At 43.1% G+C, this 19,487-nt stretch overlaps 1 protein-coding gene across 3 annotated transcripts in view; it reads left to right on the forward strand.

Annotated features, from left to right (window-relative positions):
- CHD3 (chromodomain helicase DNA binding protein 3) overlaps window positions 1-19,487 on the forward strand; it is a 52,555-nt gene that overhangs the window by 24,403 nt on the left and 8,665 nt on the right. For all 3 annotated transcript variants that reach the window (XM_075206433.1, XM_075206434.1, XM_075206435.1), the window contains exons 22-37: window positions 1,155-1,272; window positions 1,394-1,518; window positions 1,601-1,832; window positions 3,460-3,626; window positions 3,703-3,880; window positions 4,217-4,282; window positions 4,377-4,462; window positions 5,010-5,143; window positions 8,851-8,995; window positions 12,962-13,127; window positions 13,447-13,589; window positions 16,878-17,022; window positions 17,194-17,283; window positions 17,413-17,565; window positions 17,677-17,785; window positions 18,806-18,938. In XM_075206433.1, the coding sequence (XP_075062534.1) occupies window positions 1,155-1,272; window positions 1,394-1,518; window positions 1,601-1,832; window positions 3,460-3,626; window positions 3,703-3,880; window positions 4,217-4,282; window positions 4,377-4,462; window positions 5,010-5,143; window positions 8,851-8,995; window positions 12,962-13,127; window positions 13,447-13,589; window positions 16,878-17,022; window positions 17,194-17,283; window positions 17,413-17,565; window positions 17,677-17,785; window positions 18,806-18,938 (2,190 nt within the window). The remainder of the gene's footprint in view (window positions 1-1,154; window positions 1,273-1,393; window positions 1,519-1,600; window positions 1,833-3,459; window positions 3,627-3,702; window positions 3,881-4,216; window positions 4,283-4,376; window positions 4,463-5,009; window positions 5,144-8,850; window positions 8,996-12,961; window positions 13,128-13,446; window positions 13,590-16,877; window positions 17,023-17,193; window positions 17,284-17,412; window positions 17,566-17,676; window positions 17,786-18,805; window positions 18,939-19,487) is intronic.

Here is a 19,487-nt window from a genome sequence, read left to right on the forward strand (position 1 = left end):
CGTTTCTCTTTCATCCTAATTGGGGACATTGAAACCTTGAGGTATAGAGGCTCATCCAGGATTGCGGGCACTTTAAATTTCTACACAATGGGGCTGATGCAGAGAACATGATGTATCTTATGTGAAATTGCTCTGTGCATTCCTGGAAAGTGAGCGCATACATATATAACCATGCAGACTTGAGCGATTCTGCCACTTGCGCCTCTGTCTGCACATTGAGTGCACTAAAGGCGTGTTCACGAAAATTTGTACAGCAGACATGCTAAAAGGTGCAGGTGCAAATCCTCACTAATGGGTACAAACGGGTGCATCTCGAGAAGTGTACGGCTCTACACGTGGAGGGAATCCTCATGTTTTCTTGTTTTTTGTTTTTTTTATAATTTCTTTAGTTTGAAGAAAATGAATGTTCAGATGTAAAAGATAACGGAATATTGAACATTGAGTTACATCAATCATATCAAAAACATGTCAAAAGAGATATACCAATAGTCTATGTATGGGTAATTATATTAGGGTAAACATACAACGCTTCCTCTTCTTTTGTTTTTTGTTTTTGTTTTTCTTTTTTTAATATGAAAAAGGGAAGATAATCACAACAAATAGGGAAGGGACAGAAGAGAAAATGGGAAACAACATGGGGAAAACAGGAAAAGAAAAAAGAGGGGGTGTGAAGGAACCTATAGCCCCAACCTATAGAAAAATTGTATTCCTGGCAGGCAAGTGACCAGCATTTTAAAGGAGAAAACTGGATGTTTGTACTTATATTGAATCCATTGGGGGACACTGGGCCCCAACCCTTTTACACTTTAGTTCTCCTTTTATGTTTCTCTCTATTCTCTACGGTGGGCTTGGAAAGAAGATTATCTGACTTCCAGCCAGTCGAGGGTTATAAGGGGCAGGAGTTTCAGACTTGATGTAGAAATTTAAAGTGTCCGCACTCCGCTGTATCTTCCAATTTCCCCAAAGGACTCAGAGACAAGGTTTTACTTTCTTTTATGTTTTGATTAATGAAGAGTTAAACAATATCACAACTTTGGCTACAACGAACAGAAAATACTATGATCATGCTACCTGCCACTGCTCACATTGTATGTAATATGTTTCGGTCCTTTTAACCGTGTTACTCACGCTTTGCTCACAATCACCTCTTCCAGATGACAAAGATGCTGGATCTCCTAGAAGACCTTTTGGATTATGAGGGGTATAAATATGAGCGAATAGATGGAGGGATAACCGGCTCCTTGAGACAGGAGTCTATTGACCGGTTTAATTGTGAGTGCATTTGAATATGTCACTTGCTTCATCTTGCCCGATTGTCACAGCAAAGTAATTGTTTGTTTGGTTTTATCTCTCCTGACCTGACTACATCTTCATCCCTGCTTTTGCCTTGTAGCCCCTGGAGCACAACAGTTCTGTTTTCTGCTCTCCACCCGTGCCGGGGGTCTGGGGATTAACTTGGCAACAGCAGACACCGTCATAATTTATGATTCTGACTGGAACCCCCACAACGATATTCAGGTAGTGTACCGTTATATTGACTATGAATGAAGTCTTACTGTGTTTGAGTCGAGACAAGACACTCTTCGATCCTCTCTTCCAGGCCTTCAGCCGCGCTCACCGGATCGGTCAGGCCAACAAAGTCATGATTTACAGATTTGTTACGCGAGCGTCTGTGGAAGAACGCATAACCCAGGTGGCCAAGAGGAAGATGATGTTGACTCATCTGGTGGTGCGTCCAGGTCTGGGCTCCAAAGCTGGCTCCATGTCTAAGCAAGAGCTAGATGACATCCTAAAGTTTGGGACAGAGGAGCTGTTTAAAGATGAAATTGAAAGTGAGTGACAACCCATCTAGAAAGGGGTAGGAGAGAGTTTTATGGTTCAGCCTGTTTACTTTATTGCCTCTGCAACAGGGTTAGAACCGGTGAACTAATTGAGGGCAGAATATGGGTCCTCAGTCTTTCACTTGTTGGCAGTAATGTAACTGTGCCCTTGGAATTAGATGATGATGTCATTTCTATGAAATCTAGTTCAATCCCTTTCCATTGCTGATGCTAAGTGCTAATGTCACTGCTTATAGGCATTGTCTAAAGTGTTGTTCGACCCACCTAAGAAGAGTTTCTGAGATACCAACTGTAAGCCGAAGGATGGGACAGATCACATATTTGTCAGAGAACCTTTAGGCTTTTTAGAACAGGCCCCATCTTCAAAAGAGATTCTGTGGGCCCAGAATCTGTCCATGTCAGTATTAGGCTTAATGAGAGTTTCCTCTTCTTAAGAGTGGTTTTTAGAATTTACTAACCTTTCCACTCAGGAGGAAGGCAAAGTAGCTGATAATTGGGACTTGGTGGAACCTTTTGCATTTTGATGAAGACTCCTCTAAACGTGCGTTTCGCCCTCAATATTCAGGACACAGCTGGGCCTGCATTTCCAGACGTTTCTTTGCTTGCAAAAAGAAACTGTACATTTCTTTTCCATCCTCTCTTCAGCTCAATGAGTTGCTTTGCAAAATGTGGGCCAAACCTGATAAGAGGTTCAAAGTCTCAAACAGATTACAATCCTTTACCAAGAGAGCATGAGGAAAAGTGGAATCTCTGCCAAAAATGCATGCCCCTATAGCTCGGTTGTCAAAAACCACACCCGTTCCTATGCTAAAATGCAGCCATACTCAAATTTAGCTGTGAGAGAATGCAAACCCATTTTAGGGGGGGTATTCAATTGTCGGCGGGATTGCCGAAAATCCAGCGGAAAAAACGTTAATACGGTAATTTACTCTCTGGATTTCAGCTCGCAGCTCAGGGGGCTACGAGCTGAAATTCAGCGAGAGATTACCGTATTAACGGTAATAGTTTTCGAGCGCGGGATTTTCGGCGGTCCTGCCGTCAATTGAATATGCCCCTCAAAGTCTATTTACGTTGCTGCTGGTGCCCCCCTTAGACACATCCTGGCTTCGGTCTGTGTTAACAAAGTGGTTAGAACAGCTTTCTGAAGGATTACAATCTGCCAAACCAAGGTCAGAATTATGAACTTTGGTTGCCCATATTCTGGAGGCATCTGAGTTCCTGGGTGATACAGCCTTGGATGCTGGCATTATTGTGGCCATAATTTTGGTTTCAGTGGTTGGAGCCTCTTTGATAATTTTATCCAACTCATGACCAATCAGGGGGAAAGAGCTATTTTTTAAGTAAAAAATAAAACCAAGAAGTAATAATCTATTGTGTTGCCTAAAAGGCCACAGTTGACCACTCCTCAGTAAGTTTTCACACTTTGAATGCACAACCTCTTCCACTGGCTTCAGCATGCCATGCTCCTCATCCGTAGACTTAGCGAGTCTAAGGTCAATCTTCTTCTAAATGTGCTTTAATATAGCTGCTCCAGTAATTATTGACACACCGTTTTCTAATATACTTCTAAAACTACTGATATAAAAATCCCAGGCAATAACCGTTTGATTCCTGCCAGGTGATAACAAGGAGGAGGACAGCAGTGTGATTCATTACGACAATGGGGCGATTGCGCGACTTCTGGACCGCAATCAGGACGAGACGGAGGACACTGAGGTCCAGAACGTGAACGAATATCTTAGCTCCTTCAAAGTTGCTCAGTATGTGGTGCGCGAGGAAGAGAAGGTGAGTGCACTTTGCCTGTAGCACGACGGAGGCACTTTGCATTTTGTGTAATGCTGAGCTTCCTCATGTTGCGCAGTTGGAAGAGTTGGAACGGGAGGTGATTAAACAGGAGGAGAACGTAGATCCTGATTACTGGGAGAAGCTGCTCAGACATCACTACGAGCAGCAACAGGAAGACCTGGCACGAAACCTGGGGAAAGGGAAAAGAGTACGGAAGCAAGTTAACTACAATGACGCCGCTCAAGAAGATCAGGGTAAGATTTCCCTTCCTTAAAGATTACAAGTCTTTATCGCGGAGCTTCTTAGGCTGATCAAATATCTTGCTGTGCTACAGACTGCGTATTCTGCTAGAAGGGATTGTCATTCCTCAAAAGTGAAGGGCCAATTGATTTGTTAGGAACTAGTATGAGAGAACCCTGGAATTCAGCTTCTCTTTCTTTCGTGAAGATTGGAATAGTTTTGTTCCCACCCACCTGTTGGTGGGTACATATACAGAATTATGCCTATAGCTCTCCACAGTATCACCAAAATTGTTCATTTCTAATCTTGGTGGCTTCACGTGCAAGTAGTAACACTAACCCCCATTTCAGATAACCAGTCGGAATATTCTGTTGGCTCAGAAGAAGAAGATGAAGACTTTGACGAGCGGGCAGAAGGTGAGGGCGAGATAGCTCAGCGTCTGGGTGCTACATCTCTACTGGGGGCCATTGTTGCTCAGCTATTTCTCTCTTTTTATTTGCGCTGTCGCAGGCCGGAGGCAGTCTCGTCGGCAACTGCGTAACGAGAGGGACAAGCCTCTGCCACCTCTCCTGGCGCGAGTTGGCGGGAATATAGAGGTAAGGTGAGATGTTTCAGAGTACCCGGTGGCAGAATCCCACACCAAAAAACACAGAATATACTAGTTTGAGATGGGTTTCTCTTGTGTGTGTATGTGTGTGTGTGTGTGCTTTGACTGTCCTGATTTGTATTGTTATATGGTAAAACTCTCAAACAAGATTCCTATAATTTTTGTAACCTTTATGTAATTTGACACATTTTGGGAAACTTGATTTGACTGCAATCTTACCTCCCGGATGTGTGTGTCTTTTGCTTAAAAAGCTCAAATTAACAACAATACAGACAAGACATATAGAAAGAAAGAAATAAAGCATCAAAAAGAATAATACAGGCCACAAAGCACATTGCATGTAGTTATTTGTTTTAGTTAGAGGTTTCATGTAACCCATAAAAACTAGCTTAGATTGTCTGAATGTGATGATTATAAACCTGGCCGTATGCATAGCCATGACCAGCAATCTACCGAATCTGCAGCCAGTTCTGCCACATGTTGACAAGGCCAAATTGGCTTAATGTGTGGGCTAAATGTACTGTCTTCTGTTGCAGGTTCTGGGTTTCAACACGCGTCAGCGAAAGGCCTTCTTGAATGCAGTCATGCGCTGGGGGATGCCCCCTCAGGATGCATTTAGCACACACTGGCTGGTGAGAGACTTGCGGGGCAAGATGGAGAAAGAATTTAAGTAAGTGCAACAAAGATTTACCCATATTCTCCCCTGAACACATACTGGTGCATCAGACCAGGGGGTAAATTTATCAAGCTGTGGGTTTGAAAAAGTGTTGCCTATAGCAACCAATCAGGTTCTAGTTATCATTTATTTAGTACATTCTACAAAATGACAGCTAGAATCTGATTGGTTGCTATAGGCAACATCTCCACTCTTTCAAACCCATTGCTTGATAAATGTCCATTACATAGATACTGGTACATCAGACAACATGCAATTAAAGATATCGTAGTGACTCTGCCTGGTATTGGTGTGCAGTGTAATGCCTCATCTGCTCACGTGATGACGCCCTTACTCATCTGATGCCTACTTGGTCAATCCTGGTCTGTTTCCTGGTGGTGGTGAATGAGAGTCTTACCTCCTCCCTCAATCAGACCGATATTACACTCTGCCTTCAGCTGGGGGAGTGGGGGGAGACCCGAGCTGTGTCTTTTTTCCCGCTGCCCATGGCAGGACAAACGTCAGAAGCCATCCACTGACACTATACGGACCAAGCGGGTCAGGATGCTGTGGCATGTCTGATGGGTAAAGCAGAAAACTCATACTGTGTAAAATGAATTATTTAGTACCCACTTCTGTAGATTAAGTAGCAGGAGGCCAGGTCTAATCCCTTTACACCGTTTACTGCTGTGCATTATAGGGATATGCTGCTAATGCACAGCAGGGGGCAGTATTACATAGCCATTAACTTGATGTGCTGATTATCTGAGTTATGTACAGTATTCACCAGGAGCCAATTTGTGAAACGTGTGTTGGCTGTTAATAAAGTTGGCCATAATAAGAGTCATTTAAGTGCAGATTCTGTTTTGAGTTGTCACACTTTTGCACAAATGCGCCCACTTTTACGGGTAAGCGTCTGCGAGGATGCACCATATGAGTGAGGTGTTGGGCGGATAGGGGCCTTTTCTTGCTAAGGACGGATTAGACACGCGGGGCCCGAATCATGTTCGGACGTAGGTCCGTTTGCGTGTCGTGTCTTACGCCATTTAACGCAGTTGCATGCAATTCATGTCTGAACGCAAATGACTCCACTGGCTATGACTTGAAGGGCGGAATAGGGGTGGACGATCGTAGGCAATATGTAGTAAGGGCATACCGAGGGAGTGCAGACTCGGATGTGGCTGATTCAAGTCCTGGGTTTCTGGTAAGTAGGCTTGTTGTCAGCCGCATCACATGCACCAGCTACAGGGCAGGTGTAAGTGCTGACTGACTCTGCATAGTGTTTGTATTAAGAGCTACAAGTGTGCATGCCACTAGCTAGCACAGAGTATGTGTATGCAAGTAAGGGAGACAATAAAAATCCATTGTGTGTATAGTACAAATTAAAAGCTTCTTGATTTATGTATTTAATGTAAAAAAAAATAATATAAATTATTGTTACATTGAGATATATATATATATATAATTTCTCATTCATCCACTCTGGGGGACACTTCTACAATGGGGTTGTATGAGGGCGCAGGAGTTGGCACTCAAATAGTTAAACTAAACTTGCTGACTCCTCCCCTCTGCAACCCCTACTATCCTCAGTGTAATATAAAAGCCCCAAGGAAGAGAGCAACCAACTAAGACCAGACAGCAGAAGAGCAAAAGGGAGGGAACGCAGTGTCCCCTAGATGGATTCAGAGAAAGAGATTTAACATAAGTACATAAATCCTCTTTTCTCATTCATCCACTCTGGGGGAGGCTGCTACAATGGGGACATATCAAAGCAGCCCACCTATGGGAGGAAACGCTCTGATTGCCCGGTCTGCAAAACATTGCGGCCAAACCCTGCGTCAGCCAACGCAAACACATTAAACTGATAGAACTTCGTGAAGGTATGCACAGAGGACCAGGTGGCCACAGGACACAGTTGATCCGCGGAAGCTCCATGGTGCGCGGCCCAAGACGCCCCCACAGAACAAGTGGAGTGAGCAGTGATCTGGTGATCAGGTCTATGTGCGCTCACATAACCATGCTTAATCATGGACTTGACCCAATGAGCAATGGTTTGTTTGGAGGCTGGCCAAACCCTCTTTTGGGAATCATATAGAACAAAGAGGGAATCCGTCTTACTGCAAGACGATGCTCTATCCACATAAACTCGCAAGGCCCTAACGACATCCAAGGATGAAGGAAAAGAGGACTCCGAGGAAGATGAACTATCCTTAAAAGTCGGAATCACAGAATCCTGATTAATGTGGAAACCTGACACAATCTTTTGCAGGAAAGAAGCAAACCGTCCTGAGGACTGCCCTGTCTTCATGAAAAACTAGATATGGGGCCCTACAGGACAAGGCACCCAGCTCTGACACCCTGTGCGCAGATGCTATGGCCAGCAAAAAAAACCAACTTGCAATGTTAAAAGTCTCAATTCAGTCGAATCCAGAGGTTCAAAAGGAGCCCTCCCTCTGAAGAACCTCTAAAACCAAATATAAATCCCAGGGAGCCAGGGGCGAAACATAATGTGTGCTGAACCCGTAAAACTCCCTGGAAAAAAGTGCAAACAGCCGGCAGAACTGCAAGCCTACATTGGAAGAATACAGGAGAGCAGCGACTTGGACTTTCAGTGAAGCCAGATGAAGCCCTGCCTCCAAGCCTGTCTGCAGAAAAGCCAACAAACGAGGTAACTTGAAAAGGTCAGCTCTGGAAGAATGCCGTTCACACCATCTAATGTTAGCACGACACACCCTGTGGTATATATGTGGTGAAAAGGTTTGTGCGCTCCCATCAAGGTTTGTACTACTTTGTACGAGAAGCCCTTAGACCTCCAGAGACCGGCCTTAACAACAACGCCATTAAAGCCTAAATTACTAATAATGTTCACATCCAGATTTCTCAAGTCAGAACCCCATTGTAGTAGTGTCCCCCAGATGGATTCAGAGAAAGAGAGATTTAACGTAAGTAAATAAACCCTCTTTTTTTAAAAGCCGTATTTGTATTAATGATTATACTGTTAAGAGTTGTTGTTTTATTTTATAGTTTAACATTTTTTTTTTTTATGTGCTTTGATGGGACCTTTTATTGAACAGACTCTGTAGTCTTGTCTGTCTGCATGTGGAAAATAACATTTAGGCAGAGCGTACTTATACACAGATTAACATCAAAGCGTATCTTGTGATACGCTTGGATTTTGACTATGGTCGGAACTTCGCAGTTCCGTGCTCTTTTTTGTTTTTTTAAAACGCAAGTTGCATCCAAAAATGAATCGGGCCAACAAAGTGCATTTAGGGAGATTGGTGCACATAGCCTTTTTCCTTCCCTAAAAAGAACTTGAATTCTCCAGCTGATCAGAGTTGCGGAATTCTCAACCTTATCCCTATACTTTAAATTAATTGAAAAGTCTCCTGAAAAATGAGCAGTGTTTTAGGGAACAATTTACAAAGCTTAAAATTTGAAGGGGTGGTCTTAAAGTTGTAGTAGCAAGTTGCTATTATATGTGATGTTTTTACTGTTTCCAAGGTATCCCCAGACCCACAAATATAAAAGCATCTTATTTTTACAGTCCCATAATATTTTGTGTTAGTTGAGTTAGTTCATTCATTGTGGTACCTAAAAGGGGATTCTTTGGGGAGATTATGTTCAGTTCAAGTCTCTTAGAACTTGGTGGGTTACGGTTTGGGTTCCGTATAGCTCAGCAGTTAGTTAAAACCAACTTTTATGTTTCTCTTGCATCTTAGAGCTTACGTATCTCTGTTCATGAGGCATCTGTGTGAGCCAGGTGCTGACGGTTCCGAGACGTTTGCAGATGGCGTTCCTCGAGAAGGGCTGTCTCGCCAACAGGTTCTGACCCGCATCGGAGTCATGTCCTTGGTCAAGAAAAAGGTGAAATTAAAAATGTGACAAATATATCTGACCTGTAACCAGAAAAGACTCATTTTGACAGATGTTTCTAATGTAAACCTATTTGCATTTCTTTAGTAATGAATCTAGTGATAACCTCATTTGGTTTTTCACAAGTAATCAAAGAGTTGTTGTTTATTATCATCTCCAGCTCCTCAATTCTAACGAAGAGACCTAAAGTGCTGGGTACTTTTATGGGCTGTAGCATCTGGAGTTAAGCGTATAACATTTTGTTGATTTTTACTTTTGAATTACGGTTGTGAATGCCGCAGTTGCAGCTACTTCCATTCAAGAGTTTTCATAGTGATTTTGAAGACCGAGGCAGTCGTTCTGTCCCGGGGACTTCAGGCCAAAACAATTGCTAAGAAAGAGTTAGTTCTTGCTAGGGAGTGCTTTAGCAGGGGAAACCTGCTGGATTGGCTCATTTCCTTGACCAGCTTTACCTCGCTGAGGGATTTGACAGACTGCCATAGGCAGCCTGGAGTGGATATGGTTCATACAAAAAATTTTCTCCTCTCTGTTATCCCAGTATGAAAGGCACATGAGGTATTTTTCTCCTGCTTTTGGATATTTTTGGGGTACTGTACTCTTTCTCTCTTTTAAGTGAAAATTGCATGTATCATACCAATAGTTAACCCGCATGGGCGAGATCATTGGCGCAATCAATCACTGCACATCGGAAGGTGAGTGAGGATTTTTCCGTTTCTTCCGAACCCATCTCAACTTTCCTTCAGGGAAGTATTGCTCGGTTATAGCCGAGTCCATTGCAGTGGCCCAGATTGAGCCACCGTAGGCTAAAACTTTGGAAAAGTTGGTTATGGGTTTAGGTTAAGTGTCTTCGTCTCTTCGTCACTGGAGAAGCCATTTGATTCTTAAGGTCCAAATCTGTGTAAGCGTCCAAATCCTTCTCAGGTTCATTTCCACGAGGTCTTGGATTCAGAGATTTTTTTTCTCAGGAGATAGGTGAGGGTTTATGGGAGACTCTGATTATGGTGAGTCAGCTAGCATTGCAATAGAGCCATTTAAAAGACAAGAGAGAGGACGTATTGGGATTGGTGGTTCACCAGCCTTTCACTACTCCGGATTCAGAGGATCCTTCCTTTCCGAAGAAGAAAAAGCACATCATTACTTTCTTGTCTTCTCCACAATTGTCTGAGATGTTAGCAGAACCATGGACCTTGTTCCAGGATAAAAGTTCCAGGTTCGGCTGAGGTTCCTGTTGCTCTATCCGTTACTGACTGAAGATACAGCAAGGTGGGTGTTCCCTCCTATGGTGTACGTGCCTGTGGCGCGTTTGTTCAAACTTTCTACTATCCCTGTTCCAGGTGCTGCTGCTTGTCTGTGGAACAGCACAGATCAAAAATGTGAGGGCATTTTAAAATCCATTTATATCAAAACAGGTGCAGGCCTGTGATCCATTCTGGCATCTGAATGGGTCAACAAGGCTTTTGAGAAATGGTTGGATCAGGTGATCTAGGGTCTTCAGTCAGGGACACCTTGCTCAGACTTACTGCCCTTAAAGGATCACATTAGGGAGGCTTCACAGTACCAAGGTGAGGCAGTTCTGGATACTGCCTTTATCAGTTCAAGAATCTTGGCACTAGCAGTTTCTGCTAGAAGAGGTCTTTGACTCAGATCTTGGGAGCCGTATGTGGAGTCAAAGAGGACTCTTGAATCCTTGACATTTGATCGTCAGGCAAGAAATTTGATTTGGTCCAGAGCAAGAAAAAATAAAATAATTAACCAAGCAACAAGGAGGTAAGAACTTCTTTCTGCTAGTTAATACTCCCAAGTGAAATGTGCAGGGGTTTTGATCCTTTTGCTTTCCCGCTAAAGAGAGAGATTCTGCCTCGAGTGATCAGCTCTTCATCCCGTGAGGTGGTAATCAAAAGGGCAAACAGGCATGGGCATACATACACCCTGCTCCCAAGCCCTCAGACAAACCAACTTCACCCTGTCCTATTTGCGGCGGGAGCCTGCCTTCTGCTCTTATGAAACAGAAGGAAGACCCCTTCTTCAGATATGTGGATTGGAGATATTGAAGAAAGGGGTTATTGTCTAGACCTCCAGTTGGTTCTTTTACACCGGTCTTCCCTTAGGAAGGGTCAAGAGACTAGCTTTCATGGAGTCCATTCAGTCCTGATAGCCACAGCATTGATTGTTCCAGTTCCAGGAAAGGCAGAAGACTCAAGGCTTTTACCCCAGTCCGTTTTTTGTTTAGAAACCAGGCAGGACTTGTCGATCCATCTTGAACTTGAAGTCTCTAAACACCAGTCTCCAGGTGGGCAGGTACAATATTGGAGTCCATAAGGTCAGGATTTAAAGGGCGCTTACCTTCACATCTCAATCTGGAAGGGACATCAAAGCCTTCTCAGATTTGCGATAAAGGATCACCATTTCCAGTTAAGAGTCCTTTTGGATTGGCCACTGCTCCCAGGTTAGTTATAAAAATCATGGCAGTCATGGCTGCTCTGCTGAGAGTAAACTAAGTCAGTGTGAGTCCTTATTTGGACCAGTTGCTGCTAAAGGCCAAATTTTCCTCTCTGCTTCTCAACCACTTTCAGATAACAAGTCAACTGTTAGAATCACATGGTTGGATAATAAATGATCAAAAATCCGACTTTATTCTGGCTCAACACATGGTGTTTTTGGACCTTGTCTTTGATACTTTTATCCAGAGAGTGTTCTTGCCAGGAGAAGATCAATCCACTCCTGAAGTTAGTGAGATGTGCCCTAGCCCGCAAGACAGGAATGGTTCTCCAGTGAATGAAGCTACTCCAAGGTCAACCTTGGAGGAGTTGCAATATGTACACTTCCTTTCCCGGACCTTTCAGGTCAACATTCTGACTGAGTGTCTAACCGAATACTATATCTGGACCACCCTGTTTCTCAGTCTGTCTTCTCTGCACTTCAGTCCCTCCTGTGGATGCTAAAGGTGGACATCTTGAATAAGGGCTGTCCCTTTTGTATCTTGGATTGGACCATTGTAATGTTGGACTCCTCAAGAGATCAAACACGGGCATTTATTTAAAAAAAACAACAACTTGTTTTAATACCAACACTTCCAAATTGCACCATGATTGTAAATTGAAAATATAAAGTGTGTCTAAGTAATGTATTTATATATGGTGACTAAGTGCTAAATATGTTCCTGTCAGATTTTCCTTATTGCTTGTGAAATAGTATGATAGCTGATTGATCGTCATACTTAGTCTTGTAATATCTGGAAAGATCTACTGAGATAAAATTGTATTTTTAGATGCAGCTGCTATCATTAATTAAACGTTCTTGTGTCATGCACTTCTTCTTTTTTTTTTTCTTTAATTTTTCTTGTATAGATATTCCAAATTGCCCAATAACTTTTTTTTTTTTTTTTTTTTGTTAAATTTAAACCCCCCAAGATCTTCAGGCTGTGGAGTTTTATAACATATTCTCCCATATTAGTTGCTTGTGGTCTGTGATTGAGATTCTTGCCTCCATCCTCCCAGAAGCACTGCACTCTGTGCCTGGCTTTGTGAGGAGAGCCAAGCTGTGTCTTTATGCCTGCAGCCGGACTGAGAGGCCAGAAGTTATACAGATTGCGTTGGTCGGGATGCTGCGGCATTTCTGATGGGGGGGCGGCAGAGATATTGCATTACTTAATCAGCAATAGTACTTCATGGCGACATTAGTGCACTTTTACTGACCGCTTCTTTCTTGAACCTCTTAAAACCAAACCATCACTACATCGGGAATATGTATAGGATGTTCATAGTGCTGATCATGGGATGGAATACATAAAACATTAATTTATTTCAGCACTGTCCTCTCCACAATGTGACGTTGGCTCACAAGAGACATAGATCCAGAGTGACCTGTTGTCTTTTTTTTCCTATTTACTTATAACCCCTTCCCCCCATTTTAAGGTATTCTCGTCTGGTGAATCACCCATATATTCCTTCCTTACAGGTGCAGGAGTTTGAACATATTAATGGGCGATGGAGTATGCCTGAGCTAATGCCGGACCCCAGCCTAGACTCTAAGCTTTCATCAAGGGCATCCTCACCCACTGTAAAAACCAGTACGACCACGCCGGAACCCAGCCTCACCAACACCCCCTGCACATCTAAACCAGGTATGTGGGAATGTGATAACAGGGGGGAGAGAAACTGTATTAATTGGATTGGATTTTATTGGGATGGTACGAAAATGTAGTGAATCGGCAAACGTGTGGCGTTATCGGCCTTTTAGTGTGAACTGGGTCACTTCAACAAGCCTGAGCTTTAAACGAAGGCTGCATCCATGTATGTCTGTCATTGTTTCTCCGGTGCAGATATGTCAGTAGTACTGTGTGCATTCTGATTTGGTTGTGTTATTGCATAAAAAATATCGAATCTATAGAAAAAACATTTCTTTTGTGTGTTTTTTTGTTTGTTTGTTTGTTTGTTTTCTAGCTACTCCAGCCCCCAGTGAGAGGCCAGAAAATGGGGGAACCCCGGTTGATAGAGAGGATACGGAGGGCAGAGAAGAGAGGGAGAAAGAGGTCAAAGGAACAGAGAAGAAAGAGATGGAGGGGGAACATACAGCAAGTGCGAGGGTAAAACCATCGCCCACATGTCTTGACACGTCTCACCATCTGTTATCGCAGCAGGACAACACTATTTATGTATGTCTTTTGGATCATAAAAATAGGAAGAGAAGGGGGTAGGAGCCAAGGAAGATAGCAAGGAAGTTGTAGGGATGACAACATTTGTACAAATTAGGGCACATGCAGAGGAGCAGTCTGTAAAATATTATTATTATTATTATCTTTTATTTGTTAGGCGCCACAAGGTTTCCGCAGCGCCGCACATAGTACAAACAGTAGACTATACAGGGTATAACAGTACAGAACAATAAACAAAAAGTACCAATACTTCAGAAACTCCAGGCAGGCAGATGCAATAGACACAGAGCAGAAGAACGGGTAAGGAGACAGGAGGGAAGAGGGCCCTGCTCATACGAGCTTACATCCTAAGGGAGGGTTAAACAGACCAGGCACAAGAGGAGCCAGTTGAGGGAATGGGAGAGAGGGGAGAATCAGCGGAGGAGATGGGGGTTAAGTGGATGGTTGGTAGGCTTTGAGAAAGAGGTGAGTTTTGAGTGCACGTTTGAAGGAGCACAGAGTAGGAGAGAGGCGGATGGAGCGAGGGAGGTCATTCCTCGCTCCAATGTTATATGACAATATCTATATTGTCATATAACATTGTAACTTTGTTTCTCTCCTACCTCTGTTCCCTATCTATCACTTCTCTCCTCTGATCTTTCCGCTATCTCTCTCTCTTTCATAATTATGGGGGAACACTTGGTTTAGAAGCTCAGCTGGAATTTGGGCACTTTAAATTTCGCTCTAAAAGTCTGAATTCTTCCCTTTATTCACCTGCAGCCTACTGGGATAGGTGGGCAGATTATATCATACTTGCCCTGTCGATTGTGGAGCTTATCCAGCTCTCTTCACTTCACAGGGCGGCAAGCTTGTTTAGACCAATCAAGCTTGCGGGAGCCTTGGAGAGCAACTCTTCTACAATGCTTGGTGCAGGGTCAGATCAAGGTTTCTTCTTCCGTGGAATGGATCATATAATCTGCTAGCTTAGCCAAGTAACAGAAGCGTTAAACTTCTGCGGTTCTTCATACTCTGAATTTTCCTTCCAAAAGGAAGGTGAGGTGGTGGACGATTCTGACACTGAGGTTTTCTCATGTTTTGATGGGGATTCCAGTAGGACGCAGAGAGTAGAGGTTTTAGTGGGAGCTGTCCAGCAAGCACTAATTATTCAGGACAACAAGGGGTCGAAAGTGTCCCAACAAGTCCATGTTGCAATGAAGTGTGGTCCAAACCGGATTGTAGGTTTCAGGTCTCACGCAGATTGCAAACCTTTCATACTCTATCCAGTGAGGATAATGTGTAATGGGTGTCCCCCATCTAAGGTGGATGCTCCCATAGTGCACTTGTCTAAGACCACCACCATTTAAATTCTGAATACTTAGCTTTGGCTTGGGTAAATAAAGCAGTCAAGATTTAATTAGAGGGTTTATCGGCATGCTCAGATCGAATTGCTAGCTTTGGTTGAGCACATCCACAGAGCATCTCAGAATACCTGGGAAATGTAGCTCTAGATGTAGGGCTTACTGAGCCTTCAGTCTTCACAGTCTCTGCATGCTGCACCCATCTATCTTCGGGCCTGGGAGGTTGACAAAGCACTCTGGAGTCCCTACCCCTCTCTGGGAATGTCGTATTTGGTCCAGAATTGGATAATATTATTAATCTTGTCACCGGAAGAAAGAGTTCTTTTCTACCCATCAAAGCTCCCAGACCTAAGGACCCTATGTTTTACTCCTTTTGTTCCTCAGGGAAAACTAAGAGTCAATCTTCCAGTTGGTAATTTTCCGTTCCTTGTAGATGTCAAGAGAGAGGAAAGCAGGCTTGGTTTTTCAACACCAGTCTTCTTGAAGACAAAGCAAGACGATTTGCCCTATGAGAAGCCATTCAGTCATTCATTCCAGTCCTGGAAGAATAGAATGGGTTGGGTGTCTGCTCAAATCTCTTCTTGCTCCGTAAACCAGAAGGATCCTTAAGGTCCATTCAAAAAAATCAAAAAGTCCCTAAACATCCAGCTTTGGATCGACAGGTTCAGGAAGGTGTCTTTGATGACTGTCATAAACAGCTTGGAGGGTCCCTGTGGTAGTCATTCCCTAATTGGACAATCTGCTGATCAAGGAGTGATCTCCGACCTTGCTTGAAGGTCCATGTACAAGATATGGCCCTTAGAATCTCATATATTCATAGGACCTGTTAAGCGCGTAGGACAGAATACCTTTTGGCTCTCTGATGCCAACAAGAGAGGCTGGTCCATGTTCAAATAGATTATTACTAGGTGAATTAATTCATCAGACTTACATTGTTGCAGGATAGCCTGCTCCCAAAAATGTGAGAGGAAATTCTACCAAGTCGGTGATTGTCTCCTGGTGGATGGGACACAGGGCCCTTGGTTGAGCAGTTGTGTCGGGCAGCCACCTGGTCTTCGGTTCACAGAATCACCAGGTTTTACAGATTCTCCTTTTTTGCGCCTAAAGATTCCTGCTTTGGACAGAGGGGTTTTTAGGTGTACCCTCCCATAAGGGCAACTTTGGGAAGTCCCCAGTGTTTCAGTGCCCCACATAAAGAATGAAGAGAGTATGGGATTTTTATACTTGCGTTAAATAATTTTCTCTGAGTTCATTGAGTGACACTGTATGCCCGCCCTTTACGCTCTTGTTTTCTATCTTGTTCCCCTTGCTAATAAAAATTGTTCCACATTTTTTTGTTGGAGAAATTTGTTAATTTTCTCTCGTTCAGTTCCTCCTTTGTTGTTTCCAGGGGTTTTGTTGAAATTACTGCGTATTCTAGCAGGCTGCGGAGGTATAAAGGGGGGTGGAGTTCAGACTTTAGAGTGAAATTTAAGGTGCCCAAACTCTGGCTGAGCTTCTATATCCAGTGTTCCCCAATGGACTCGGAGAAAAGTATAGTATAAAAATACAGTTTTCTCCTTGCTCTCCTCTCGTTCTGTTCTAACTCTGATCTCAATCTCTTTACTCTCTTTCCTTCTCTTCACTTTCTCTTATCTCCTCTATCTCTCTCTTTGTGTTCTCTTTCTCTTCTTTCTTTCTCACGTTCTCCTTTCTCTTTCTCCTCTCACTCTTTCACTCTCTCACCTTCCCTATCCTTTTCCTTCATTCTCACTCTCTCCCCATCTCCATCCCCTTCCAAGTAAGTGAAGAGATGAAGGCTGCCCTGAACACTTGGATGATGTAGGGTGGCTGAAATAGATCAATATCTGATATATGTACCCTATATGTATCTCATTTCTAGTCGCCAAGTCCTCAGGATGCAGTGAGTCCATCTTCAAATGCTGATCCAGAGAAGAATGATGAGAAACAAACTTTAGAACCTCCAGATATGCCTCAAGCGAGGCAGGAGCCTGGAAAACAAACCCCAGTCATGGAAGAGAGGAATGGTGGGTACACATTATGTATATGTGTATAGTTTTCTGCTTCAGAATGTTGTATGCTGCGTTATTTCATCCCTTCAGTTTTATGGGCGATGTACGCTTTATTTAAGTGTACTTTATCTCTCTTTAGTGTATAATAGATTAAATTAAAAAAAAAATCTTGTTTTTGCCATATAGCTCCTCATACTGAGAAGCCCCAAGAAGGTGCCACTGAGAAAGACCCAGCAGCAGAGAGAACAGACCCAGGCCAGAGAGAGACACTAAGGGGTAAGTGTACATTTTTTTAACCCAAGGTTCCTGTGCCCATTGACTGCTTTCTTTCTGCTTGCGTCACATTGATGATTAGCTCAAGTTACCTGTTGAGATCGTCCCACAAAGTGTTTTCCTACATTTCAGGAGCGGAGGAGGCGAAGACTGAGAAGGAGACATTGAAAGATATGAAGCCCAACAGCCATCGAGAAGAGATGAGGAATAGCAATGGAAGGAAGGAGGAGAGTCGACCGGAGAGGCCTCGGTTCATGTTTAATATTGCAGATGGAGGTTTCACAGGTGAGATGGTGGGATGCCTACTTGTAGAAGAGGATGCAAGAGAGGAGCAATGAGAGAGAGGGAGAGATAAAATATGTGCGTAACTTTTTATTTTTTTTTGTTTACCTGTAGAACTTCACACCTTGTGGCAGAACGAGGAGAGAGCAGCAATCTGCTCTGGCAGACTGAACGAGATCTGGCACCGCCGTCACGATTACTGGCTACTGGCCGGGGTTGTGGTGTATCCTTGTCTTTCTATTTTATAACCATTCTTACTTGACTTACCTGGGGTCTGGTGAGTGGTGCTGCCTTTCTTGCTACAGCTGGAAGCACGTTGTCCACCTGTGTGAAAAAAGACTTTGGTGGAGAGTCCCGCGATGCTCACTACTTTGTACGCTCCATCCGGCCTGGTCTTTTTTCAGTGTATTATCCAGCAATAGTGAGTCTTAGCAACACAGGTATGTGCTTGATATCATGATCCCCAATGCCATGGAAGTAATTTTTGGTATTTTACTGATAATATTTCATGTAAATTTGTATTTTCAGTTTTCAAATTAAAATTTTATTAATCACACTACAACATGCAGAAAGGAAATAAAAACATCAATATTTGCACACAGCTTAACAGTGTTAGCCAAGCTACACGGACAATAAAGAGAGAAATCTAATTACTTTGAACAATTGAACTCTTCCTTGGGCATAGTATGGACATTTAAACTAGAACAACGGTTCATGTTATAACAGTTTGTGCAGTATAAATATTATGTAAGTAGAACTTCCTCTCTTTCTTTTTCATCCTATGGGAACACTAGAACTTGGGTGTATAGAAGCTCAGCCAGGAATTTGGCTCTTGAGTGAACTTTTTTTTGAGTGCCTGCAGGAGCAGGGTGCTTTGGTAATAAGCTGCCAATCGGGCGCCCCAGTGCAGGACCACACACCGGAGGCTTGACTTCAGGAGAGGGATTTCCCTCTCCTTGCTGGGGTTTTGGGGTCCTCAGATTCTATTGGGATTGACTGTCTACCATTACAGGTTCCACTTCACTTTTCTGATTGTGGACTGTAGCTGAAGCTGAAGAGGGAGGAGTTTCAAACACTGCAGATTTTATTTTAGGTGCAAAATTCCCCAAGGTCATTCAATGGGTTCAGCTGAAAAGATTTAATGTACAAATATCCCATTTTCCTTGGTTCGGTTGTCCTGCTTTTTAAATCTTTGTAAACTTCTTTGCTGCCTTCTTGCACTCTTTCTTTAACATTATCTTAGACACGGCTATGCGCGCTGGCAAGACCTCCAGAACGACCCTCCCTTTTCTATGATTAATGAGCCATTTAAATCCGAGACCAACAAGGGGAACTTCCTGGAGATGAAAAACAAGTTCCTGGCCAGACGATTCAAGGTGCGGCCCCCTAAGCTTGACCTCTTTTTTTTCTTGCTCCTCATTTCTTTCTTCTTCTTTCTTCTCTTTCTTTGTCTTTTCTATTACTTCTGATCACTAGGACATTAGCGCTTATTGTTTTTAATTTAATTTTGTTCTCATTGTTTGCTGTCAGAGCATTAGAACATTCGCAGGGATAAACCATGTTCTAACTCAGGGCATTGTAACTTGTCTGCTACTTACCAATACCATTTATTGTAAGAAAGGCATCCAGTCCATGTTTAGGTTCTCTTAGTGAATTTGCCGTGTGAACGAGTATTCCGCAGCTTGGGCACCGTTGCACTAACAACTGTCTTCCATTGCTCATGGCGAAAGTGATGACCCCTTCACCTCTATATAGTCCTCGCTACGAAAAGTTTGTTAAACAAATCTTTGTATTGACTAAAATTTCCTCCATTTATTTCAAAGCAATCCTGCCTAGTTCTTTTAACCTCTCTCTATAATTTAAGCCTTGCATTCAATTAAACAATTAGGTTACCCGACTGAACCCTTCCAATTTCTCCTTTGTCT

The sequence above is a fragment of the Mixophyes fleayi genome, chromosome 4 (assembly GCF_038048845.1).
Source record: "Mixophyes fleayi isolate aMixFle1 chromosome 4, aMixFle1.hap1, whole genome shotgun sequence".
Classification (NCBI taxonomy): Eukaryota; Metazoa; Chordata; class Amphibia; order Anura; family Limnodynastidae; genus Mixophyes; species Mixophyes fleayi.